The 27,652-nt window shown below is 36.4% G+C and overlaps 2 protein-coding genes across 15 annotated transcripts in view; both read left to right on the top strand.

The window, feature by feature from the left end:
• Positions 1–1,143: 1,143 nt before the first annotated feature.
• nifk (nucleolar protein interacting with the FHA domain of MKI67) lies at positions 1,144–5,816 on the top strand. The gene is made up of 6 exons (XM_016238861.1): positions 1,144–1,402; positions 1,675–1,803; positions 2,327–2,435; positions 2,514–2,725; positions 3,290–3,349; positions 5,116–5,816. Exons 1-6 carry the CDS (start codon positions 1,289–1,291, stop codon positions 5,296–5,298), a joined length of 807 nt encoding a protein of 268 aa, XP_016094347.1. The 5' UTR covers positions 1,144–1,288; the 3' UTR covers positions 5,299–5,816.
• A 963-nt stretch (positions 5,817–6,779) lies between these two features.
• LOC107555920 (CLIP-associating protein 1-like) overlaps positions 6,780–27,652 on the top strand; it is an 85,724-nt gene continuing 64,851 nt past the window's right edge. For 10 of the 14 annotated variants that reach the window (XM_016238866.1, XM_016238868.1, XM_016238867.1 and 7 more), the window contains exons 1-2: positions 6,780–6,928; positions 8,902–9,479. In XM_016238866.1, coding sequence (XP_016094352.1) covers positions 9,285–9,479 — 195 coding nt within the window. In that variant the 5' untranslated portion in view covers positions 6,780–6,928; positions 8,902–9,284. The remainder of the gene's footprint in view (positions 6,929–8,901; positions 9,480–27,652) is intronic. The other 4 variants (XM_016238872.1, XM_016238873.1, XM_016238875.1 and 1 more) reach the window with 1 other exon arrangement.

Raw genomic sequence — 27,652 nt, forward strand, 5'->3', positions numbered from 1 at the left:
ACGCTGTGCCACCAAAGCGTCCTCCAGCGCCACCAGCTGGCCGTTTTAAGAAGAGCGCCTGACAGTTTTTCAGCTGGCTAAAAACGCTTTTGTGGACACACGTTATTGAATATTGATTGTTAGGCATATAGCCTATTAGTGTTTTTAGCATTTATGCAATATACTGGAGCCAAACCTGAGAAAGTAGACCAGAATATTCCACTGCGTTCCTGACACTCAGGCGGGGATTATGCTAATTGTGAATGAGCGCGCACGAGCGCCCTATTTACAAATGATTGGACTTCATTAACATACACACATTTAACTATCAAATCTGATGTGTACGAAGTGTTTGTGAATCCGGAGGAGAGTTTTCGGGAAGGTCCGTTTTACGCGTAAATTACTCCGAATTTACTCCTATATTTACGAATGTTTCATGAATGAGGCCCAATGAGAGCAATGAATAAAAATGATTTTATTAAAAAAGGTAAATATCGTGGACTTTTATTTTGTAGTGACTTTTATTGTGAATTGTCTTCTTGAACCTTAGCTGCTTCCTGAGCGGAAATAGAATGATAAATTCCTCTAAGCAAATCTGAAATTAAGGTTTTAATCTGGAAAAGGGTTATTGCAGAATGGCAAATAAAGTGGGACAACAACGAAAAGGGTAGATTTCTCTACAATTTAGTTAAAGTAAGTAAAAAAATAAGACATATTGGTAAAACAAGGAAAGAAGAGGTTGTCTATAATAGAACATTGTTGGGACATTCCAATCTTAATAGTACACTCAAAATATTAGGGAAGCATCCAAATGGACTATGTGAACAATGCAAAGTAGAAGAAATAGTAACCCAGGCAATTCTTGAGTGTAAGAAATATGAGGAAGTTATATGATAGTTGAAATCAAGAAGAATGGAATTCAGGTGGTACATTTTAAATCTTTAATAAAATGGGCAAGTGAAATAAATAGTAAAGCTTTCTTTAATTTTCTTAAAAGGACGGGATTAATAAATAGAATGTAAATTAGTGTTCCACACTCCGGAGCAGAAGGTGGCGGTAATGCACCTAATTACGCTGGATGCCAACCGCCGTAAAAATATAAGAAGAAGAAAAAGAAGGCCTCACACTCCATTCCAGTAGGTGGCGGAAATGCACCTTAAGCTGGTTTGCCAACCGCCATTAAACACAAAAGAAGAAGAAGAAGAAGAAGAGCTTCCTGAACGAAGCACAACGTGGTTTTAGGAGAGATAGCACAACACTTGGTCTGAAACGTACAGATATATGTATTTTAGCAATCTTATATTTAATCATGACAGAGGGCAAATCATCAGAGAAGCCGGCGAAAAACCTACTGGCTCTGAATCTAAAGGAGGAAGCAGAGTTTCAGAAGAAGGTTCAGCAAGTGAAGAATCGTCCTAAAACGGTATGAGGGCTGACCATGTGGCTGGAGTTCAGCCCAACCATCATTTATCTTCACGTTGAAAAAGTATTTAAGTTACATTTGACATTTATTTAGTTATCTTTGTTAGACATAATTATGTTATTTGAATAGAAGAAACCTCTTTATTCGACACTAATTTGTTCTACAAAGCTTGCACGTTCTTCAGTTTTGTTTGACGTTGTTCTGTTTAACGTTAGTTGACTTGCATATTTTATTATTTTGAGCTGAATATAATGTTAATTATATTCCCTCAGGGTCAGTCGCTTTCTCCTGGAGTGCTTTATGTTGGCCATCTGCCTCGAGGATTGTTTGAACCCCAGTTAAAATCTTATTTTAAACAGTTTGGCAAAGTCACACGAATAAGAGTTTCCAGGAGTAAAAAGGTATGACGTTCTTGTAGTATACAATCAGTTGGGTTAGTGCACTGTATTTATTACACAACCGATTCTTAAATTATATATTGAAAGTATTAATGAAGTGGCTGAATACAAATCCTAAAGGAATCCTGATGGAATTTCTATAATTTTTTTTAAACTAATTTGAGTTATAGTAGAAGTTCTATAAAGAAACACATAAGATCCAGAAAACATGTTTGATCCCATAGGGATGGCTTCCAAATATTTTCAAATAAAGACTTGAGAATTTGGGATGTTTGCTTGTATGTACATATAATTTATGTTTAACATAAAATAATAATGGCACAATCTGAAAATTATCTTTGGCATTTGTTGCTTTGGATAAGATAATTGTGCAGACAGCAATAAGGTACGTTTTGCTTATCGCCAACTCTGTTGTTGTGCAATAAAACCAATGTGCCAACACTGTAAACACACAAGAGTCATACTAGTGGATAATACCTTGCTTTAAAGATTTTAATGCAAGTATTATTAAACTCATCTTTCACAGACTGGAAGGAGCAAAGGCTATGGATTTGTGGAGTTTGAGTGTGATGAGGTGGCTAAGATTGTGGCTGAGACCATGAACAACTATCTTATTGGAGAACGGCTCATAAAGTGTGAGTTGTGTAAATGATTTTGCATGTATATTTTCTTACATATGTTGTCTAAACATTACTGTGTTTTGTCCTGTATAGGTCATGTGATGCCACCTGAGAAGGTCCATGAAAAGCTATTTGTAGGTTCCAGGATGGTCTTCAAGAAGCCAACGCAGCCTGCAGTTTCTCGTCATAACAAACAGCATGCGGAAGAAGATCTGAAGAAACTTGGTGAAAAGCTTTTAAGCAAAGAGTCTAAGCTACGCAAGAGACTAGCGGCAAAGGGCATTGACTATGATTTCCCAGGATTTGTAAGTACTATGTTGTTATTTTTAATCAGATCATTTAAAGGAATAGATAATCCAAAAATGAAAATTTGAAAAAAAAATACTCGCCCTTAGGCTATCCAAGATGTAGATGGGTTTGTTTCTTCATCGGAACATATTTGAAGAAATTTAGCTTTACATCACTTGCTCACCAATGGATCCTCTGCAGAGAAAGGATACCGTCGGAATGAGTCCAAACAGTTGATAAAAACAATAATTCACATGGCTCCAGTCCATCACTTAATCTCAGTGAATTGAAAAGCTGCATGTTTGTGAATCCTCATTAAGGCGTTTTATCTCATATTTTGACCATCACTTCTGGTCAAACTAATAACCATAATTAATATAAATCCATATTAACACTTCCTCCAGTGAAACCAGGGTGAACAAGCGCTGTAATGCTAAACTTCTCTGAATCTGTTCCAAAGAAGAAACAAAGTCCTATGTAAATATTCAGCTAATTTTTATTCTTGGGTGAACTATTCCTTTAAAATGCTTTTTGTTGTATTTTAGTTTGACCATGTTGTTTTTTTCCCCTTCTTTTTTCAGGCAGCTCAGATTCCTGCCAAGAAAGCCCAATCTGAAGCCGATGTTTCAGTATGCAGTGAGGTAAGATTAATAGGGGTGTAACGGTTCACGAAATTCACGCTTCGGTTTGATACGACACAGTGGTGTCGCGGTTCAGTTCGGTACGGGGGTAATTGGTTACGTCGCAATGTTGGAAATATTTCTGTTTTAAACCATGAAGGCAAGCCAAATGGATATCACACACAAGCAACGTGCAAACTTTGTGCAGGAGTTATGCGTCTTAATCTCAGTCAATTCACTATGCAGAAAGTGAAAGTAAAAACGAAATGACGGAGTAATAACTGAGCTTTCGGCATCTGACGCCACATATTCTCTCAAAGACGACGAGAGACGAATCTACTTCAACTTATACTAATAACGGTATATAGCTACCTGTTTTTATTTATTCCCTTAATATTTCTAATATTACATAGTGAAAAAAAAAAGAAACATTTCGTGTTAAACTGGTTGTTTTTGAAAGTCGGTGCTTGAAATAAATCTTTATTTCATTGATTTTGATTCTCTCAAAGACGACGAGAGACGAATCTACTTCAACTTATACTAATAACGGTATATAGCTACCTGTTTTTATTTATTCCCTTAATATTTCTAATATTACATAGTGAAAAAAAAAAGAAACATTTCGTGTTAAACTGGTTGTTTTTGAAAGTCGGTGCTTGAAATAAATCTTTATTTCATTGATTTTGATTGATGACTGCAGTGTTAATATTTTAATTGTAGGCCTATAAATCATTGTATAATAGACCTGTTTTAAAATACCTTTTTTTTTATTTTTTTTTTTATTGAGTAAATATATAGCCTAATTTTAGGGCTGCACGATAAATCGCATGCGATATTTAATGTGCATCTTGTCAGTAAAGCCGTTTCTGTAATCAGCAGTAAATCTCCATCGCCTGTGGGCTTTCACATTGAGCAGCATTAACTACACAGAGTCGTTGTTCACGGACGAGCTGCGCAAAAAATCATGCGAATATGAACGTGGTTTTGCGCAGCTCGTCAGTGAACAATGGCTCTGTGTAGTTAATTTATCGTGCAGCCCTACCTAATCTTTTGTTATCCTCGCAGCACGTCAGTTTTTTGGTAATTATTGCGGGGCAAATTAATTGTAATTTTAATTTAATAGGCCTAATAAAAGTAACTTCTTAATAATAATAATAGGCCTAATAAAAATAAGAATGTAACAGGCCTACATTAATTGGAAATGGCAAATCCTCTTAATATTGCCAATAATTGTTGTTTTTGAACAATATTTCTGGCTATTGTCGATACAAGATCATTGTCTTTCGACGCAACCCAGCAAGGTCTTTCGCTCCACTACGCCACTGGACAGACAGCACGTTGCCCGTTACGTCATTTAGGCTGCCTTGTTGAACGCAGTGGCACTGAGAACATTTTCACACACTTTAAGCTGTTTTATTTTCAAAATGTAATAGGATTAGTCCATTGAATCGTTCGGTTTGTAATGCGCACCGAACCAAAAGCCTCGTACTGAATGGATGAATACGAATGCGTGTATCATTACACCCCTAAAGATTAAGTATTTCAGTAAATGTATGCATTTCTTCCACTGATTTTGTGGGCATATGCTGGGCACACTGAAAATTACCTCAGTTGTAACCATTGACTGAAGTAAGATTACTGTGCCAACAGAAACTGGTACATTTTAAGCTTATTGTCAGTCACTGTGACTGACAATGAAACCCATGTGCCAACATTTACCATAGAAAATGACTAGGATATGTAATCTTATGCTACTAGTGTTTAAAAGACAATTTATTTGCATTTAGGATGTCACACCAGTGTGCACACCATCAGTTTTGGAGAGGAGGAAGTCGATCAGAGTTGAGGACGATGATGTTGATGACGAAATAATCATCAAATCTGTTCCAGAAAACAGCGATGATGTGAAAGATAGTGAGGAAGAGTCTGGTGAAGAAGAGGAGGCGGCTGAAGGGGAGCATACGACTTAAAAGGAGAATTTAATGACTAATAAATAGACTTCAAGCCCTGTTTTAGATGGGACACTGGACTCACTGTTTGAGCCATTTGTATGTGATTAGATCAGTCCTCCCCTGTGGCTGGAGAAGAGGATCACAAACATTATCCTGATTATCAGGCATCTGTTTTGATGTGTGTTTTATGCAGATCCACCAATTACCTTCGTGGGGTGCAATGTGGTCTTCCAGAGGTTGATAAGATCCGATTGACTTTGTAATACACAAAATGTATATTGTGTTCATTTGAAAATTAAATGGTAGGATGGATTGCATTGTATTTCTGACACATTATTTTGGTGTTATGTATTCTGTCCAGTGCTATCTTCAGACATATTGGCAAAACATGTGCTTAACCCACAAAAGGGGATCAAATAAATGTCTTTATTGCTTTTTAAAGCTATTTTGAGTAAACAATTTGTATAAATTGTCACTGACAACTTGCATGTAAGTTGAGGGGCGTTATGGAAGAAATGGAGATCAATAGAAATGCATTTATCAGGATAACCACTAGATGGAGCCCGGAGTCGTTTTTCATCGCCTTGAATTTAATATGGCAAGCCATTTTAACATTAAGTTCCTTAAAATGTATTAATATCTGTTTTGCTAGCACATATTTTAATTGGCTTAAGTGAACCAATATAATTAAGTTTCATTAATTATATTCTCACTTGTTTAAACTGATTTGCATCTACTTAAATAGTCTGAAATACTTTCGTATTATTTTGCTACTAGTCATTATCCTAGCTATTCTGTTAATGGCAAATTTAGATTTTTTTTCCACTTAAACAACGTTTCTTGCTGGTTTGTCTATCGTGATATATATATATATATACACACACTGCATGCATAATTATTGGGCATGTTGATATTCTGATTATATTTTATATATAGTCTCAATCTCACTAGTTTCAATTGCTTTGTCATTTGCTAATCATATGATTGATTTCTGCATAGTTAAAATTATAAGGAAAGAAGATTAAATAAAAGTTTACCAGATACAATTTAAATACATATTTGAGTAATTTCTAGTAACGAGTGTCTCTGAGCTAGTTGAAAAAAAAGATGCTGTTTGCTATTGGATTACTTGCTAGCAATTAAAATCAAATAATAGGTTAGTTTTCAGGAATCAATGTTAAAATAGCCTGCCATAAAGGTCATTGTTTTAGCTACACAAGGAAAAATGACCATGTGGCAGCGAGACAGAAGGACACCAGAGGATTTCTAATATGCGGGTGTAAACAACATATCTGTAGGCTAGTGTGTGGAAAAACATTCAAAATATAAGAGCAAATATCGGTAATTACAAAGGTAAATGTGTTTATAGATGGAGAAATGACTCGCATATTGTACATTACATACATAATAAAGGGGTACAAGCTAGCCGTTATGGCTAGCAGTCATAATGACATAAAATGAAACGTTTGTATCAAATCTGTAAGCGGATTTTACATTAATTCAGTAATAGAGCAGAGGTATTTAGCGCATGCGCATTCCAGCTCCATCATTGTGTCTACAGGAGCAGCACTAGAGAGACAAACCTCGTTTACCTTTAATAACCCAGCCCGTGTCATTTCACACAGAAACCACCGCTAGATTTGGCAGAGTGAGTATATAACCTATTATTTCAACCAAGCTTGTCGTTTACATGTACCAGTGTGATGTAAATCGCCGGAGTTTTGACAGTTTATTCGGTCGGCTAGTGAGAGCTAGCATAACCGGCTAGATGTTCAATGAAAAAGAAACAAATACATCAAGATATGACATGAAAACAGTTGGTAATTAAACACTGATAAGGATTTCAACAAAAGGGGCTTGATATTTGAATTGTTAACGTATATAAAAGACAATGCGGTCTTTTAAAGCCTCCGGAGTAAAGCATCTCATTTAGGGTGAATGACAGATACTACGTGAGCGTTAATGCAAGTTAAATATATTTACAATGATGCTCATATAGGACCTGTCATTCACTTGAAATGACATTCTGTTTGAGTCTACTTGTTTTGATATATATTTTTCTTTATGTAGTACATCAGTTCTGTAGTATATTTTGCTTTGAATTATAATCAGATGTCCACCCAGTTCTGGTGAGGATTTAGGTTACTGCATGATCGTTTTAGCTTGTGTACAGCAGGGTTAGTTTCTTTGCTAATTGTCCAGTTTTAAAATCGATTGATATGTTACTTTTTAAACACCAAAGAGATGAATTAAGCTGTAATTGGAGGCTTGTGATGTGTGGTTTGAGGGAGGCACATGTAAATAATGCTTGCCATCAATGAATTATCATGTGTAGTTTGTGTGTGTGTGTGTGTGTGTGTGTGTGTGTGTGTGTGTGTGTGTGTGTGTGTGTGTTTTACATTAAGGTGACATCACAGTTCATAAATGATGAACTCCTGTGATTCTGATCTATGGAGAATTAGGAGACTAGGCAAGGTCTCCTCCCACCATTGTGTAGCTTAGATACATGAAGTACAGGCACAGATTTGTAATGCAAAAACAAAACCGCTTGTGACAGTGAAGAGAGAAAACACAAATACAGTGTGGACCAAATGTCTGAGATCACCAGTGAATCTTTCTTCTATTTTGCATTTTTCTAAATTGTATCATAATATTATCTGCATAATAATTTGCATGGAAAAAGTTGAATTTAAAAATGAGTTTTCTTTAGATTTGTTTAAATTTGTTTAGATGAGCTGCATGAACTAGTTTGTGCAAAACCTAATGATCCATTTTATTTGACCGTGTTATGAAGAGCATCTTGTGTGCAGAATCTTAAATATCTCTTATCTTACTTTGAAAATGTTCTTTCTTTTTAAAAATGTATTTATTAGTAGTATTATTGTATTTATTTTACATTAGTTTGGGATCCAGAAACTGATATTTTAGGTCTCAGACTTTCATTTTGTACTCCACTCTACACACGCACACATTAACTGCCTCAGTGACCAGTACATTCATCATTTTCAATGTTCTGCTTTGATCAATGGACAGTGTATCTTTTGCTCATTTCATGAAGTCTTTCAGAAAAATTGGAGTCCGGGCATCAGGTAATCTGCTTATCAGAGTAATACACTTTGCGGTGACCAACTGTGATTGCAGCCAGATTATTCCCATGATGCCTTAGCAGATTTTTGTCTCAATGCAGTTGGGAGGCAAGTATCCTAGTGATGGCATTACTGCTGTGTAACACAGTCAGGACTTTATCTAGTAGTTTAGTAGCTGTATGGACTGCTGTTGTGGTGCTTTTATGGTGTTTTTTTTCCTTTTTGTTAAACATCAAATTGGTTAAAAATGACAGAGATGAGTTAATTTCATTTTAGGGTGAACTACCCCTTTAATATGAGTGGAATTTCTCTCTTGCTGTATCCCACAAAGCCGTGCAGCTGATGTGTGGTCAGCAAATAACTAGTTAAGAGAATGCAAGCCGGACTTTGAGTTATGTCACCATCAAAGGGCTTTTCTGCTTTTCTCGTAAGTGGCTGCTGATCTGAGCTGACAAAAATGCAGGTCCAGCCGCACTGGCATTTGATATCCAGAGGTGGTGCTCGGCTAACAGTTCTCTTTTCTCATCCTGAGCAGGGAGGACCTCTGAATTATGAAGCAATGCTCCGCTGGACCCTCTCTCTCCTGCTCTAGTTACAACAACTCCTGCTGCTCCACCGCAACCAAAAGCGCTTCTGCCGCTGCTAGTGGTTTGGCTGCCTCCTAAAGGGACAAAAAGGAGAATTCGCAGTCCTCATCAGCTGTTGTCTAGTCACATATGGTGCATTGTTTGCATTCCCGAGTCGACATCCCTACCTCTCAGCTTCTTGCCAGCCTGTGGCACTCATAGTGTTAATCAACACGGGATATTAATAAGCGTGTGCTCTTGTTTTGCCTGGATTGTACACGCTAAAGGCCTATTTTTTTATTTTGTTTTTCCTCTCCACTGCCATACGGGTGGTGGCAGGACATCATAGGCCATGGAGCCCAATATAGAGTACTGTCTGACCCAGGTTCTACAGAAGGATGTGGCCCGCAGGTTGCAGATGGGTCCGGAGCTCATCGACTACATCACAGATGCTGACAAGTGTCACGACCTGGAGAGTGACCAGACTGCACTGGATAAAATGGTGGACGGTATCGCCACCTCTTGGGTTAACTCCAGTAACTTCAAGGTAAGAGGCTTTTTTATAACATTTAGATGCTTAACCATAATTTTCTGCAGGTTTGAATGGCAGTAAATGGTGCAGGGTGGTGTTTCAATTGGATTGGGTAGTATGGGTTATAAAGCAATGGCCTTTCTTTTGGAATTCTCCTTCAGGCAGTTGTCTGGCATAGAATTGAGGGCCTGAATCGTTCCCTTGAGCGAAACGGAGCAGGCTTTTGAGGTCACTGGAACATTTACAGCCCTTCATGTTGACATATTTCAAGATCAGACACAATGAGAGGCTTCACTTTGTGTCCACGTCTTTAAATGAAGATTAAAGCATTCATTCACCCAGAAATGGAAATTTGGTCATCATTTGTTTCCCCTCATGTTGTTCCAAACCTGTATGACTTACTTCTGTTGAACACACAAAATTATAGTTTAGTTAAATGTCTGTGCATTTGTTTTCTGTGTAGTTACATCTAATGCAAAAAGGTTTTCATAGTTCCTCATGGAAGAAAGTACGTCCTTTTGGATTGAAGTGAAGATCAGAAATAACGTATTTATTTATTTGCTGACCTGGGCCTTTTAAAGGCACAATATGTAAGATTTTTTATTAAAATATCCAAAAACCACTAGAACAGTGTTATATATTTTGCTGACTTGTGTATTTGCATTATCCCAAATGTTTCGAAGAATGTTTAAATCCAGAGAAATAAGCAATTTTAACTAGTGACACGGACCGTGTCTATTGTGTCATTGTGTCGCCTGCCAATGAAGTCATAACCCTTTGATTTCCGGGTTTTGTTTTGTAGAAAACATGGAAACACCAAAGACGCTTTAATATGTTGTGCGTTTTAATAGACCGGTGATGACCGCACATTAAAACAGTAGCATTAAAACAGAACTTTCAAATGTATCTAGTATGATAAAACAGTGCTGCTTTTTTTTCCTACATACGCACGACCAGAAGGAGTGGAAGCAGTCGACTGTGGCATAATAAAAGCTCCGCTGCTTTCGAGCCGTGTGTCACGCTCGTTCAGCGGCCTCGTTTCGCTTCGACGGCCTCACCCTGCTTCATTCTACTACGTTAATAAATCATTAGCTCATCCATGAACATGAGTTCTGCCCGAGTCCCGTCGGATTGCATCGGCTGTGGGGATGAAAACCACAACTCCCATGATTCCACACTCAGACATGTCATCTAACTATGCCTTTGTCTATTTGTTTATTTTGAATACGCGCCCTCTTGTGGCGAAAATTACATATTGTGCCTTCAAAGGTGTAGATGATTAGGCTAATTGTTGGTATTAATTTTTGCTCTGGTCTTGTGCTCGAAGAATTCAGACCAAAATTAAATTACATGACTAACCATAATCTTATTATTATATTTATACATGATTATTTATGCAATAGGCGTCTTATATTGAATGCTGTCTACAGTAGACATTTAAGAAGGCTGTAGGGTGAAATAAGATGGCTTATACTCAATTACTGGTTTCATGCCCTAGAACAGGGATCCTCAAATCTGGCCCACGAGATCCACTTTCCTGCAGAGTTTAGCTCTAACCCTAATCAAACACACCTGAGCATGCTAATCAATGTCTTCAGAATCATTAGAAAAATCACAGGTAGCTGAGTTTGATCAGGGTTGGAGCTAAACTCTGCAGCGCATTGGACCTCCAGGGCAAGATTTGAGGAACCCTGTCCTAGAATATCAAATGCTAACACTGGCAATTAATGGAGATAAAGTGTTTAATGGGAATCATGCCAAAATCCTCTTAAGAGGCATCCATGTGAGATTTGTATTTCAAATATTTCTCCTTGACCTTATAGCATTGCAGTGCTGAGACGGAGTGTTTTTTTTTTTTCTGCATAGGTTTTGTTGATTGTGGTATATTATTTTGACAGTGTTCAGAGCCTGTTTATCTTTGATGTCACTTCCTTGAGCATCTTGTAAATATAGAGTAGCAGTTATGTCAAGCGTCTGGCGTCATGAAGCTTAGCTCTGCTGTGTTTTGTATATATTTTAAAGTGAAAAGTGAAGTGACGTGGCCAAGTATGGTGACCCATACTCGGAATTAGTGCTCTGCATTTATCCCATCCAAAGTGCACACACACAGCAGTGAACACACACCATGAACACATGCTGGAGCAGTGGGCAGCCATTTTTTGCTGTGGTGCCTGGGCAGCAGTTGGGGGTTTGTCAGGTTTAAATCAGAGATATTAATTAAACATTTGTCGTATTCTTCAACTCGTGAGACAAGGAAGGATTGTACAACTTGTGTTATAGCAACTTGATGGCCAAATAAAAAGCACATGAAAATCATTGCAATATTTACAACATTTCTTCATTTAATGTTGTCAGCAAGATCATTGTGAATATATTATGATTGTTTGATATATATATCGCCCAACCCTAATAGTTTTCTTATAATGCTAGGAGGGTTATTTCAGGAAAGTGTTTTTCAACGTCAGGTTTTGCTGGATGTCAGTAAGTACTCACTTGCAAGTTGCAACTGCCTGAGAACAAATTAATTTGTTCACGCCGCATTTTATTGACAAGCACCAGCCTTGACAGAGACAGCAATTGATGTTGGGAGTAATGTGGAAAGTATTCGGGCAGGGTTTGGGTGAGGTTGGCTCTTCATGTGTGATGTGTCCGTATCAGAAAACAGTTTTGCCTTTGAAATAATGCTGACTCGGTTACTCTACAAGCTTTGACAGCCCTGGCTTCACCATGGTGTTGGTTGTAGTAAAACAGAATTGATTGACTCTTCCAGAAGTTGCATATTCTTCTTAATTCACCACTTTGTGGTTTGTACACTATAGAAAAGTTGTTGTCTTGTTGTGGTTATTCCTTCACATTTCTGATAAGTGATAGGCTAACCTAAATTAAAAGCGTTTGTGGTTATCTCTATTCTAATGGTGTTGTTGCAGAGCTTAAAACTGATTAATAAAGGCTTCTGTGCCCCATCAAAGAGTAAATCATGTACTGACATGTTTGCACCACAGTGCTGTTTATATGATCATTAATGCTGTCTAGACTTTCAATCCAAAGGACCTGTTTAGCCAGTGAAGGACAAAATGCTGTCAACACTCTTTTACTATGCAGGATCTAGATGAATTTGTTTTGGAAAGTATATGTAGCACTAACCCTCTAGATGTTGCCTATAAATCAATTGTCTGTTCATCTTAACCCAAGCATCCTGCCCGTTTTTAAAATTAGTGAGTAAATTATTTACTGAGGTGTAAAGAATGTCACTCTTACCCAGTGGACCAGGGTTGGGCAAAATTCAGAATTTAAAAATTCTCTCTCCGTTCATGATGAATTTGTATTGAATTGGCCACACCCCACTGTATGATACATTGGAATTTGAATTGGCCTATCGGTAACTAAGGGTGGCCCCTTTAGTTACTATTGCGAACTCAGACAAACAAACGGAGTTGCTAACTGTCTTACAATGACAGCTGTCAGTTCGAAAACCTTGCTCCCCATATCTTGTTGATCAATTTTGGACACAGAATGACCACCATTCAAGTGGGACTTAAATATGCCATGGAGGGATATCTAAAAGATTTTAAAATAAATATTGTGGATATTAATTTGGAAGCGAGGGTTTACAGATCACAATGCAAGCGGGAGAAACCTCATGTTACGTTCGTCACAATCGCAGATAACAACATCCCGGATCAACACTGTTCATGTATAGCAGGGTACGATTAAATTATATACATTTAACCAGTTTAATATAAAGAGACCTACGTTTATGTGTTTTTGTTCTACACTGTACAAGACGTGAGAACAGTCTGCTATTTAGGTTTGTATGGACTCACTAACTTTAACGTTAGCTAGTTTTAGCCAGAGACACCTTGCTAAAGCACAAGATGACATTAACGTTCTGCTTGAGCAGATGAAAATAGTAACTTAATGAGAGTATGACAACCAAAACTAACTTTTTTGTCTTCATTGGGATTGGGAGTGAATGCTTTGGGACATTTTGCTCCGTTTTGTTTAGGTTTAGGAAATGGAATAAAATAAATTCCATTGCCTATCCTCTCAGGATACCTGTAATCACTGTTACAAGTACCCCAGGCACATTGTTTTTCCATTTTTGAAGCATAAACCCCATAAAAAAATGATGCGAGCTTCGGATCTTCCAATGTTTCTCTATGGCGCTGAAACCTACAGATGTCCGAGTTCCGCTCCCCGTGCAACTGATACTCGACTGCCATTGGCTCATCTGCGTTCGAGGAGAGGGGCTTACCGATAGGTCAATTGGAATGACAGGAAAAATGATTTATTGCATTGCAATTCAAAGAGGGATTTAGCAAGTTGAATTTAACTTCTTTAGTTTAATTAGTCCAGAACAAGTTTAATCATTAATGTTAACTAATTATACCTATTTATTCCCAAATATGTGGAATATATTATTTTATACCTATGTGATCATCAAAAGAGGTTTTGATTTTGCCATAACAGCACAAAAATGTTTTCAGATTACTTTATAGAAATAAAAATGTAATGTACATTATGTGAAATATTGAGCTACAAGTGTACTAATAGCAAATTTGTGTATCAAAAGGTTCCATATTTCATTAATTCTATGTTGGTTTTTCTATGCTGATTAGTGAGATATAAAGCAGTGCTAGAATTATTGGCACCTTTTATAAAAATAAGCGAAAATGAATGTATGTTGTGCCTGGACATATGCCATATGTTGTGTATATGATAATATGTGTATGGGTAAATCATACTGAAAAATTAAATTTGTTGTGGCAAACTACACTTACAACTATTATATACTAGGGTTGGGCCAATAGACGATGCCATCAGCGATAGACATCACAATGTTGAGCCGGCATCGTGATCTCCCCCCGAGATGGGAGGAAAATATATATTTCAATACTTTCTCTTGCAGTTATATCATTGGGTAATTATACTGTATATGAATTTATTCTATTATGCCTGGCATTGAAACTGCTTTTGAATGCATGATCGCTTTTTAGTTTCACTTTCACTTTCGAGATTCGCGATCGCACGTAGTCTGTTTATACTATGGAGCGGCAGTACTTACCACATATTTTACAAGATTAGATGTTTGTCAGTGGTGCTCAGGATCTGCAAATCATTCGCCATCGTCCTCAGTCACATCTCCTTACTCTGTTTATGTGGTAGGCTACGTAAAATTTTATGTACTGTAATTTAACAGGTAACCACTAGCAATCGTTATTTGTTTTCTGTGCCTTTCTAAATACGGATTCACGCTTTGGGCACACCCCCTAACCCTACAACCCACCCCCCGCGATGTCATCGTCCATCGCAATGTTTCACTGTAGACATCGTCCAACCCTAATATAATTTCTTTCCATTTTAATTGTGCTTATATTTTTATATCTGAATTACAGTTCTGCATCTATCTGCATTTTCTGCATCTATCTGCATCTACCTCTATTCAAACTCATTTCAAATGTATGCATTCTCAGTTAAACTGAAAGACACACAGCTCTGGTTTCACACAATGAGACCTGATATATGTCACACAGTCCTGTAAATGTATGTAAAAAAATAAAATAAAAATTGTAGCAAACCCCTCAAGTTGCTTAAGATCAGCAGAACATTCTGTCTTTAAGCAGCTTACAGAGGAAATGTGTCTGACTGGGGAGAGAGAGGAAAATGGAGTGGGGAGATAAGGAGGGCAAGAAACTGTCTTTTTTCTTTGTTCATGAGATGATGTAAGCCCTTTTTTCTTTTGTACCACCCTGGACTTCGTAATAGTGGGGGGTAGATGTGACTTTCATAGAAAGCAACTGTTGTGTATGACACCTCCCTTTATTGTTAAGTGTTATGTTTTGCTTCCGAAGTTGAACAAAAACATTTTAGATTTTTCTGTCTGTATACTCTTTTCCATATTTTTGAAACAAAAGCCATAATGGCTATTGCCAGCCTAATTAAATTCACTTTAAATGATTTGTAAACAGTTTATTGTTTCATACATTATGCTGTTTTGTGGTAGAAAATTAGCCTAGACCTTAATATCCCTAGGAAATTGACCACATTTACTTCATACACATGCCTACATTTCCCAGAAGCATTGTGAGCTTTAGTTGATCCATAGAGAACATTGGTGTATATGGTTTCTAAGAGCAAGGCTTATGATACTTTTGGGAAATGCAGCCCTGGTCTTATTGTGAACGGTTCATCTACGGACATTATTCCAGAGGAAAACTATAGAAACCACTTTTCCCAATTGAATCAATTCCCAGCAGGTTAAGAAGTCCCACCCTGCATTCTTACTCATTTAATATCCATTTCATTCTGAAATGTCACATTATAGAATTGAAATGGGTTGGAATTAACTTATGTGCCTCTAGCAAAACTGGAAAAATTTATGCTTTTGAAAGCGCCATGATGTTTTGACGATTTTTGGGAAGTCTTCCTGCAACTGGCTTTCTTTTAATAATAATAATAATAATAATAAACAAAAATAAGCGAAATATCCATTTAACTAGCATTGCCATGTGTTCACAATATGTCCAATATGTGGAGAATGTTGCTGTTGTCATTTGAACTAGGCTCAAAGTTTAGTAGGCCGCACAACCTCTTGTAATGTTTGTTTAGTCAGCGTGCACTGGAATGTTGAGTTGGTGAAGTCATCCTATATTTGGTAGGTGGTACATGTGGACCCTGTACGTTATGTCATCATGCTTCAGCTTGTGCAAGAATGAATACAGGAAAAAAACTGACATAGGATAAGAATCGAATGGTGTTAAAATGTTTTTCCATGTGATTATTTAAATTTGATTTTTCTCACATTTCTGCTTGAACAGTTGACATTTTTAATAACATTTTTATGGCTCATAAATATTATTTGATTGATATGTGCAAGGCTAATGATATTTGACCATTTTGGAATGATCAGCATCGATAATGAATTGATCAGCTATTGTGTAAGATACACTACAGTCAGTAAGATTTTAAGAAATTAATACTTTTGTTCAGCAAGGATGCATTAACTTGATGAAAAGTGACAGTAAAGACTTTAACATCGTTAAAAAAAATTATATTTCCTCAACTATTTTAACATTGATAATAATAAAACGTTTTTTGAACACCAAATCAGCATATTATGATTTTTGAAGGATCATGTGACACTGAAGACTGGAGTAATAATGCTAAAAATTCAGCTTTGCTACCACTGGAATGAATTGCATTTTAAAATATATTAAAATAGAAAACAGTTATTTTAAATCAGTGTATTTTTGATCAAATAAAATTGAGAAATTGTGTGTACATTTTATTTGCATTCATTAAATGCTTTGTTGACCCCAAAATAAAAATTCTATCATCATTTACTCACCTTCATGTCATTTTTGGGTGAACTATACCTTTAAATTGTATTATATTTAATTTATATTGACTATCAGTACCCTTGCTCTAAATAAAAAAAGATTGCTTGATTGCTTGAACACTATACATAATATAAATACAATGCTAGATGTTAGTAGATAGCTAGAAGTGAAGACCAGCAATCCTCTTATACATTCAGTTTAATTAAATGGCAGTATATCCAACGGCTAATCATCTCTTCACTGTCTCTTTCATCTGTTCTGTTTTTCCTCTCTTTTTTCATGCTTTTACTGTCCTGTCAGTTTGCATTATTCAAGCTCCTGTAGTCTCTGTCTCTCTGTCTCCTCACCTTACTTCATCACTCCATCCTCTGTTTTTGAACACCACAGCACTGCAGACTCTTCAGTCCCCAGCTGCGGCTGATTTTCCCTCTCCCTCACTGCAGTGAGATAGCTAGCACGTGCGGCCCACTTGCCTGTCACTGCATGTGATGTGCACGGAGCCAGGCTGGCAGCAGGAGAGCGCCATGATGTTGTTGACGCAGGGGGTGATGGGATACCAGAGTACAGTGGGGGAATGATTGCATGCAGAGAGCGGCTGCTATAGTCTGTCTCTCTTAAGCTACTAAAGCTTCCGGAAGACGAGACTCTGATTTAATTGGCAATGTTCCACCTCTGTCTCTCTGCCCAGCTGTTGCCCTCCCTCCTCCTCTCTCCTCAAACTCCCACAGCTTTTAACCTCTCAAATATTTATTGCTAAAATCATCAGAGAGTTTAGTACACCTCTGAGTGCCCTTTTATATTATACCACATGCGTTGCAGTTAAGGCCCAAAATTAACTTCCTGAACTTCCATAATTATCAGTAGTTTTGAATGGATTAAACTGGATCAGCTCTTATCAGTTAATCCAATTTTCTGACTTCTGATAAATATTTCTTAACATCCATGAAACTGTATTTTGCATTGTTTTTATTAAACATTTCAGTCAAAGGCCTTCTTCAGACAACCTGTACATTTAAACATTGTTATTGAGTAAAATTCGCAAACTATGACAGTTTGCAGGACTTTTTCTGGTTTGTTCCAGTTGCATATATTTTAACATATGTATATAATTTTTTGTTTATTTTGCATGTATTTTAAAAATTATATTTATTGATTTTAGTTATTTTATTCTGCATTTTATTGCATACTTTACATAGACAAATGAACAACATCCTGCAAAGATGTTCTGAATTCACTCCTTTGTTGTTTAAAAAATACCTAAATTGTTATTTATAGTTAGATTTTATTTTTAATTCTTTTTAAAAATGATTATTATTGTATACTTCACATGAACAACATCTCACAAAGGCGCTCTGATTTGCCCATTTTTCCTGTGCTTGATTTTTTTTTTCAATGCCACTGTATTAGATGTGCTGTTCCACTGCTTGAGCATGAACAGAGCAGCCTGTGGTTTTGTGTACGGGTGTATTGTAACTAAATAGTGGGGGAAATTGCGCTATCGTTTTATGTAACCCATCTCTTTGGCCTTGTGCTTTTGTCAGTCTTACTGAATGAGTGGTTTCTGTCCTCTGAATAGACCTATGTGCTTGTATGTCATAATAATAGCTCATCATGTGCCATTATTTGTTTTTGTGTTGGAAACTTAGAAAAGATATAGTTATGAGCTTCAGATCATGTTAAGACATGATCATCATTATTCAAGATCAGTGAATGGGATTCAAAATCATTTTCCTCCCACAGATGTATAATCACCTAGTTTTAATCTGAGTTCGTTGTGCATAATTGTGTAAATCCTCACATTTTTCATGTTGTTTATATAAGCATAGGGTTAGAGTGGATGTCATATCCTCTCTTATGACTTCTTATTGGAATATATAAATATATACTGTATATACACATACTAGGGGTTGAACGACTTCTGATTTTTTGAAGTCGACTTTTATGTGATGAGAGTCGAAGTCGACTAGTCTCTGATGACGTCATTAATGAACAAATAAGTCTGGGGCTGTGACAAACACCTTGTGCACAGCTATGGCGTATGACACAGCGCTGCCCACATGGCTGTTGCTCCTATAACAGCTTTTTTATCAGTTCTTTTGATTTTGGGTCATTATATTTCTCACAGATTTCTGCTCGTTCTAAATCAGAACGAGCACAAAGTAGCACAGTAAAGATTACATTAATACATTAATATGAATGCATTAGTGAGACAGCAATTGCGTGTGTGAATTAATTCTACCTGGCACTGCTGGCAGCGTCTCTCTACTAGTAGTGAAGCTGTGGAATTTACTAGTTATTAAGAAATACATCCTTGAACTTTTCAGTTTCTAAGCTATTTTATTGAAAAATCACAGAACTGTGTTTACAATACATTTCCGCGCTTAATGACTCTGTGCGCGTGATGTGCGCTACTGTCTGTAGCCTATGTGTGTGCATTAACTTACAGTGCAGCAGCACATTAGATTAGAACGGCGATTAACTTACCTGTACAATAAGCTGTTTAAAACGTGCATTCTCCCATTCAATTTTGAGCATCCAGTAATATAATCACACGTCTTGTGGAGCGCTTTCAGAGTATGCATTTATTTGTCATTTGAACTGTTTGGAAACGGAGCGTAAATGTGGAATTCCTTCAAAGATTTCTTATCCTGTTGCGCCCTCTATAGGACCAGCGACTAGTCGACGTCAAGCTTAAAGCGCCATGGCAGAGCATTGAAGTCGACTAGTCGATTAGTCTGTGCAACCCCTAATATATACATATATACACCCAAGAGAATACCTTTATTATAGGGATGCACGATATTATCGGACCGATACCGGAATCGGCCGATAATGGCTTTAAATGTAAATAAAGTCAGCAGTGTGGCTCATTCCTGAAGCAAAGTTTTGTCTGAATGATGATTAGATTCGCTGCATTTAAACTGAGAATGCACGTACAGAATGACGCGTTAGGTGTGATAGAGTAAACTGTAAGCACCTACAGCGGCAGCATCGGCATCCTCCCCCAGGTCCTAATGCCCGTTCCGTAAGGAGTTTTAATCTGTAGGGGACGCTGTTGGCCTACTTCTAATTAAATTAAAAGTAAAATAGCCTACACAAATAACATTTAGACTGTGTTTTTGATTAAATAAAGCAGTAATTGATGTCATAAAATAATGAGTAGTTTTGATTTAAAGGTCAGAAGCTATAGCTTACATGAAAAAAAAATCACAAACATGACACTTGTAAATTAAATAATTGTGTATATATACTGATTTATTCATTAATGTGTAATAGGTTTTATTTTTTAAACAAATCATAAGCTCAGAATTTCAGAATAAGCTTTCAGAATTTTTACAACTCTTTTGCTTTAGACCATCTACAAATGTTAAATCTTAAAATAAAATTTTAGGGTTAACACTGCATCTTTCTGGGGGGAAAAATGCAGCAATTGAGATATATATATATATATATATATATATATATATATGTGTGTGTGTGTGTATATGTTTATTTAATTCTAACAAATAAGTTCATGTTAAAAACTAACCAAAATGTAAAATATTTTGCTTAATTTCTAGGGGTGGGGGACAAGATCGTCTGGAGCGGAAAATATAGCGATACTATGCTGTATCGCTATATTTTCCGCGGCAAATACTGTATCGATACACGAACGCCAAGTATCGATCTTTTATTATACTATTAGTATGGAAGATAGTTTTGATTTAAAGGTCAGAAGCTATAGCTTACATGAAAAAAAAATCACAAACATGACACTTGTAAATTAAATAATTGTGTATATATACTGATTTATTCATTAATGTGTAATAGGTTTTATTTTTTAAACAAATCATAAGCTCAGAATTTCAGAATAAGTTTTTTCTGGTGAGGTCAGCTGGGTCACCTTCAGCATGCAGTAAGTTAGTAAAATAAAGAGGGCGGTTTCGCGGAACGTTATCAGGAAAGCCCCGTTAGTGTTTAAATCGGATGTATGGACTTACCTCAGATTTGTAAACAAGGAGGGGATGTAAGTAGGGATGCACCGAAAATATAGGCTACATATAATAATAAATATGGCGCGCCCCGCCGTGTTCAGCGCCATTGTTTCACTCTCCGCATCACGACGCTCCGCTCAATATTCCGATCTATGAATGTGCGTTTCGCTCGTGTACCGCTCATGCTCGTCGGAAAAGCAAAGTCCACCCAAATAACGCGCTGACAGGAAATTTCTATGCAGTATAGGCCTACTTGTTCCGGTTTGCAGTAGCGCTACTGCGCTGTAACATGGTGTAGGCTAGTTCAGCTGTACTGGGCAACGCTGCTAAAATAATGCTACCTCAGTGACGCTATGCTCTGCTCATATGCTCTGATAATAATAGCTTTGTAGGACTATAAATTATTTGGATAATTAGTAAAAAAAAACAATAAAAACTTATATCTTAATCTGTTACATAGAAGTGAATAAAAATAATATAAAATTCAGTATCATTAAAATTTAGTTCAATTTTAAAAAGTCTTACAAAATTACTTTATATTATTGAATAAAATAATCATGACAAAGCATTTTTGTAAATGGTTTGTTTCGGTTTTCAGGCCAAGTGCATCCAGAATATTCGGTTTCCGTTTCGGCCCAGAATTTTCATTTCGGTGCATCCCTAGATGTAAGATAGACTTGGTGTTGTTTCCAAACAAAAGGAAATATATCGGTATCGGCCTAAATTAGATGAAAAATATCGGCAAAAATCCAATATCGTGCATCCCTACTTTATTACTTTGTTTCTTTATGTGTGCATGTATTTAATTGCAGAATCAGGGCTATAAGGATCTCAAGCATTGATCCTGGCCTTTATATTGATCTCGGTGTTTAGTCGTAAGTCACCAATTAGGGTCAGAAATTCACTTTTGTCGATAACAAATTTGTGCACACCGAAAGCTCTGTAAATTTCTGCAGAATTGGGATGTTTTACCAGATTCCATTTGTGCCTTTTTATATTCTGTTTCAGCAAATTATATGTTTAAAACGTTGTTTGGCCTGAGATTACAAACCTTTTGAAATTCTACTGGCTTGTTTGAGCTGGATTTCTTTCTAATTCCGGCCTTTTCTTTGTTTCTGTCTCTTATTCTGTATCGCTCTGCTCTACTCTCTCTCTGTCTTCTTTCTGCCATTGTGCTTTATCAATGCTTCCCTTTATGAAGAGGCATCTAATGAGGTCTGTTGGTGCTGAACAGCCACAATAAACCTACTTGTAGACCATCAATGGTTTGCTTTCAGAATCTGAAACGTATGTTGAACCATCAAAGCCTACTTGGCAAACAGAACATTAAAGCATCCATTTGTTTTTGCATTAGCATTTCATTCATTTGACTCGTGCTTGATCAGACCAAAGAAACTATATTTCATAGGAGGTATCATACAAAAATCTGAAGTTTGTGCAAAGAACACCAGCCTGTCAAATTCTGTAAATGTTTCAGTTTGTACACATTACTGAAAAACAATAGACTGTTTGTGTTGAAAAGAATAGTCCACCAGAAATTACAATTCTGTCATCATTTACTAATGTTGTTCCAAGCCTGTATGTCTTTGTTTCTTCTGTGGAACACAGAAGATATTTTGAAGAATGTTGGTAGCCAAAACGTTTTGGGTGCCCATTGACTTCCAAGTGTGTGTGTTTTTTTTTCATTCAAAGTCAATGTATGAAAATTATAATTAGTTAATTTATGCTCAAAATTATTAATAAACTAATTTTATTAATGTAACACTTTACAATAAGGTGTCATTTGTTAACATTAGATAATGTATTAACTTATTAACATGAATGAACAATACATTTATTACACTATTTATTAATCTTTGTTAAAGTTAGTTAATAAAAATAGAGTTGCTCATTTTTTGTTCGTGTTAGTTCACAGTGCATTAACAAATGTTAACAAACACAACTTGTGGTTTTAATAATGCATAAGTAAATGCTGAAATTAACATTAACTAAGATTAGAAGTATTGTTCATTCTTAGCTTGTCAACTATAGTTAACTAATGAACCTTATTGTAAATGTACATTTACCCATGTAATTTTTATTTTACTTGAATTATTATCACTACTGTTATTGATGAAGTTTAAAATTTTTAGATCTACATTTTTAGATCTTACTTATTTAGTTGCTTTGTTAAATTATTGTGAAACAGCACTTTGTCAGTCCTAGAGATAGTAGTTTGGATCACAGTATGGTGTATCTCAAACAACCCCCATCACAGCAGGACAACCAGTGTGTTATCAACTCATCCAGGCTTATGAAGGAAATAGAGCTGAACTTCACACCCATATAGAGTTCAGCCCTCCGTACGGCTGATCTGATCGCTGAGCATAACGCATGTCTTTGTTGTTGGTGCAGACATCTCTTTGTCAGTCTTACTTGAGCAGTGAGATGGAATGGATGTGGCAGAGGTGCTGATGTGGACGTGAGGGGAGGGAGTGTCAAGAGCTGTTAATTCAGCTGTACTTCAACAGCACGAATGACCAAAACACTTCCACTGCCACATAGTGTCAAGCACAGTCTCCTGAGTTCTGTCTCATTGTTATTAGTAATTATTTTCTTTTTTAGCTACAGGATCTTGGTTTCTGCCAAGGACACCTGTCTGTTAAGCTGTCTGCTATTGTCCGTTAGGGTCTTTATGTTTTGTTTTAGAGTACAGCTTGTGCATTAGTATGTTTGTCCCGTTAGAACCTGATTATTGTGCTTTCCCATGGTTGACTTGGACAGCAGTGATCAAGGCCACGGATCTGCCCTTAATTGAAATGCACAAACAGTGTCTTTTTAGTGGCAGGAAATTAGAAGATCCTTTAATGCTTTATGTCTCTTATGCTCACCAAGGCTGCATTTATTTAATCAGAAATAGTAAAAATAGTAATTTTTTAATATTATTACAATTTAAAATACACTTTAAAAATCATTCCTGTGGTAGCAAAGCTGAATTTTTAGCAGCCATTACTCCTTCAGTGTCCCATGATCCTTCAGAAATCATTGTGATGTGTTGATTTGGTGCTCAAAAAACATTTGTTGTTATTAGCACTGTTGAAAACAGTTCTTTTGCATAATATTTTTGTGGAAAGCTATAGATAGATAAATGGAATTCCTTTCTAAAAAATTTTTTGCCTAATATAAAAGTCTTTACTATCATTTTGAGCAATTTAATACATCAATCCCCCCCCCCCTCAGTTTGCAGGATTCTTTGCATAGGAAAATCTTTTATTTTTCTTCCCAAAACAACAACAACAAAATCATACTAGGCCCACACATTTGAACGGTAGGTTAGAGAACTTGCACAATTGGTGGCTGACTAAATACTTTTTTGCCCCACTGTATATATATATAGCACACACACACACCCGGCATTATAAGATAATACAGTGCTCAGAATATAGCTTTTAGTTTGGCCTTTATAGTCTAGTTTCACTCCCTTCTTGCGAGTGTGAGAGTGTTTAGACAGATGTTTATGTCTCTGTCATTTACATATATGCTACTTGTCTACGATGTTTTGTCATTTACTTATATGCTACTTGTCTACAATGTTACAGTCTTTTGCCGAGCCACCATCACTCTCACACTGCTGAAGTAATCAAAGTTGTGTTATTTAGAGAGGCAATCTAAAAATGGAACCATGCTTGCGTCCATGCCGTGCCTTTTTGCCAATATTTGTATGGACCACACACATGCTTTGGACACCCCAACAACTTAATGGATTAGAGAAAGTTGCCTTTGACACACACACTACACTCATGCACACTCAGCTGACTTCAGATTTCCTGCGCTGGTCAGCACCTGCTGTCTTGAAAGCGGCATGTGTGCATTTGATAAGAGGAAATGCTCTTTGCTGGATATCAGCTGTAATTGTTTTGTCTGCGTCAGGTTTCCGTTTTTTTTTTTTGGCAAGGATTGTCCGCATTCCTTTCTCGCTGTGTTAAGACAGCCCCCGCTTCGCCCTGAGGACATTCTTGAGTGTATATTCTAAGTAGTTTGAAAGTTTCCTCTGACCTCTAAGTGTAGGCTTGTGTGGAATGTTATTGTCAGGAAAAAGGAAATGCTCGGGTTGTCGTAGTCGGACCCAGTTGATACTGCTTGACTTTCAGTGACTTTCTTGTCAGTCTACTTGCACAGCAACATTGAGTACGTTTACATGGACAACAATACTCCGATTTTAATACGATTAAGACAATACTATAAGAATCTACCATGTAAACAGAGATTTTTGATTACCTTAATCCGGCTAAAGTCATAATCGAAGTAAACAGAAATCGAATTAAGACATGTGGAGTATTCCTATTTTAGTCGCATTACTGAAGTGCAGAATAGACATGTACACACCTTAATCACATTATTACCGTTGTGTAGGACTTTTCACCGTGTTTTGCGACAGGATACACACACGGCAGTGGTTAACCGTTTGACGGCAAATAAAAGAGCTTCAACACCGCCATCGTCTGTATGCACGTACAAATAATTAACTGCATTTGAAGCTTTCATAAAGTTAAAAATGAAACCCAAAACTGTGCATGGCATCATCACGAAGACGAACTATGTTTATACGTGAAATTCTGTATGGTACTGCCATAGTACTTTTTTGTAAAGGGTTAATGTTCAGAAAATGAAGTTTCTTCTTTCCCTCAGGGTGTTTCTTCAGAAGCTGTTTTTGTTTTCTCTGAAAATACTGTATTGGCCCGATTATAAGACGACCAAGAAAAACAAATCTTGTTTTTTCTCAGTAAAACACATTTTGTCTTCAATTATTTTCATATTGCATAATTTTCCTATTTTAATTTTTGTTTTGAAAGTATGGTAAAAACTGGTAAAATGTACCAACAATCACATTTAAAAAATATACACTTTTTGATATACCATAAAAAACGGGTAAGCCCATCTGAATTAGGACATTTAGGCTATCCATCTAAAGCCTACCAAAATCTTATTAACAGTAGAAGTTAAATCTTACTGTAGTCTTCAAATCTGGGTACTGTTTTACGTTTTAAAATCACAAAGGGAGTTTGGTCCCATCGGGCTAACATGACAGTCACGACTCATGCAGCTGTAAGGTTTTCTTTTTCTTTTGTTATTACTCACGATCTTTACAACACGCATTACATTACGTTTTTCATGGCACACTCGTTTTATGCTTATTTGGCTCCACCTATTGTTGTGGGTGTATTATTGACATGTCAAAGTCTAGACACTGAATATAAGACGACCGCGTTTTTTTTCAGATGTATTTCCAAGAAAAAAACATCGTCTAATATTCGGGTCAATACGGTATGCTGTTTTATGAGGACAGTTTCTTAGTGACGCCATTATCAAGATCCACAAGCTGTTTAGTGCGTTGCAGGGCTGGTTCATTTGAAGGGCTTTAGAGTAACACAGCAACATTTATTGTACTAACAAGTAATGAGATTGTTTTTGTTGTTTGTTTGTTTTCTTTCATTTCACAGAGGATAGTGTGTTCAGTGCTGTTCATATATGAGAGCTGTTTTCTGAAGGTTTTAAATAGCCCGTAGACAGTTCTGCAGCCCAGTGAACCACAGTGATCTCTGTGAGGACAGTGTGTGTGTGGACGTTGCTGTGTGTTCTCCCTCTTACATAAAGAGGAAGGTGATGGGGTCGGGATCAGGGCGGCGCTGATAAGCTCTCTCAAATTCATGCATGTTTAAATATGGCTGCATAGTGGTCACACAGGTCACAGAAGGGATAGTGATGTTTTTGGTACTTTGAACAATGCCTCACTCTAATTTGACATTTTAATTAGCTTGCTATTATTGTTGGTTGTGTATTCTTGTATAACTTTTCAGCCCTGGTGTCAAACAGTAAACAAGTTACATTAGTTCTTATGTTGCAGTGATTTTTGTTTTGATGCAAGCTAGATTATTTAGTTCCTCGTGGCTTGTGCATGTTGTTTTGATAGAGATCATGCCTGCAGTAACCGGTCCCATGAGCTCTCTCCTCTCTGAAGATCTTAACAGCTCCCCTGATGTGTTTTTAGTCCATCGTTGTATTATGAATAATTGCACTCCTTTACCTAGCCAATACCATCTATTAGAGATGCTAGTGTTGGTCCAACAACTCACATGGAGCCCAGGAACTTTTTTTTTTTTTATATATATATTCTGTGAAATTGCTGTCAAATAGTAATTAGCTGGTAAAGTGGATTGTAGAGTTAACTATGAACATAAATGTCAGTAGACCGGGGAGATTTTAAAATGATTGATTAATTCATAAATCTGTATGATCTTACCTTCATGCTGTGGAAATATAAACCGAAAGAGAGAAGACAATCAGTGCTGTGCTGAAAAGGGGAGTGCTACATAATATCTATACAGGATAATAAACATATTTTTTGTATTAGTATTATGTTTTATATTATTTATATTAGATTTATATATTTTATTTACAATAATAATAATATTATTATTATTAACCAATTATAAAAAATGAAGATAATATCACTTTTGTAATAGGGTCAAAGACGTTAAGATGTCCGCATCAAAAGAATTTTACAAAAGTGATTTTATGTCCATAGAAAGCACATTAAATGTAAGTAAAGTGTCTACTTTTAAGGTTTCAAATAAGTTTTTGGAGGATAAAATGTCAACATTTGGTTGAAATAATGTTACATTGTCATTCAGTGTAACACCAATATGTCTGTAAAAATTCAAACAACATGCTTATTCTGACGTTAGTAAAAAATTCTTACTGACAAATGGGCAAAACCTAGGATAGTGGCAAATTTTTTCAATGTTAAATTACAACTAATTAGCATTTGGGGTGAAAGTAATTAGTCTTTTAATATGTCATAAATTGATTTTTGTTGTAAATATGCCTGACAAGA

This window comes from Sinocyclocheilus grahami, unplaced genomic scaffold (genome assembly GCF_001515645.1).
Source record: "Sinocyclocheilus grahami isolate Dianchi unplaced genomic scaffold, SAMN03320097.WGS_v1.1 scaffold549.1, whole genome shotgun sequence".
NCBI lineage: Eukaryota > Metazoa > Chordata > Actinopteri > Cypriniformes > Cyprinidae > Sinocyclocheilus > Sinocyclocheilus grahami.

Bases quoted from the DNA above. Each gene is read 5' to 3' on its own strand.
- nifk (XM_016238861.1), top strand. From the start codon at position 1,289: ATGACAGAGGGCAAATCATCAGAGAAGCCGGCGAAAAACCTACTGGCT. The intron at 1,804-2,326 runs GTATGACGTTCT...CATCTTTCACAG, and splicing joins GAGTTTCCAGGAGTAAAAAG to ACTGGAAGGAGCAAAGGCTA. The intron at 3,350-5,115 runs GTAAGATTAATA...ATTTGCATTTAG, and splicing joins ATGTTTCAGTATGCAGTGAG to GATGTCACACCAGTGTGCAC.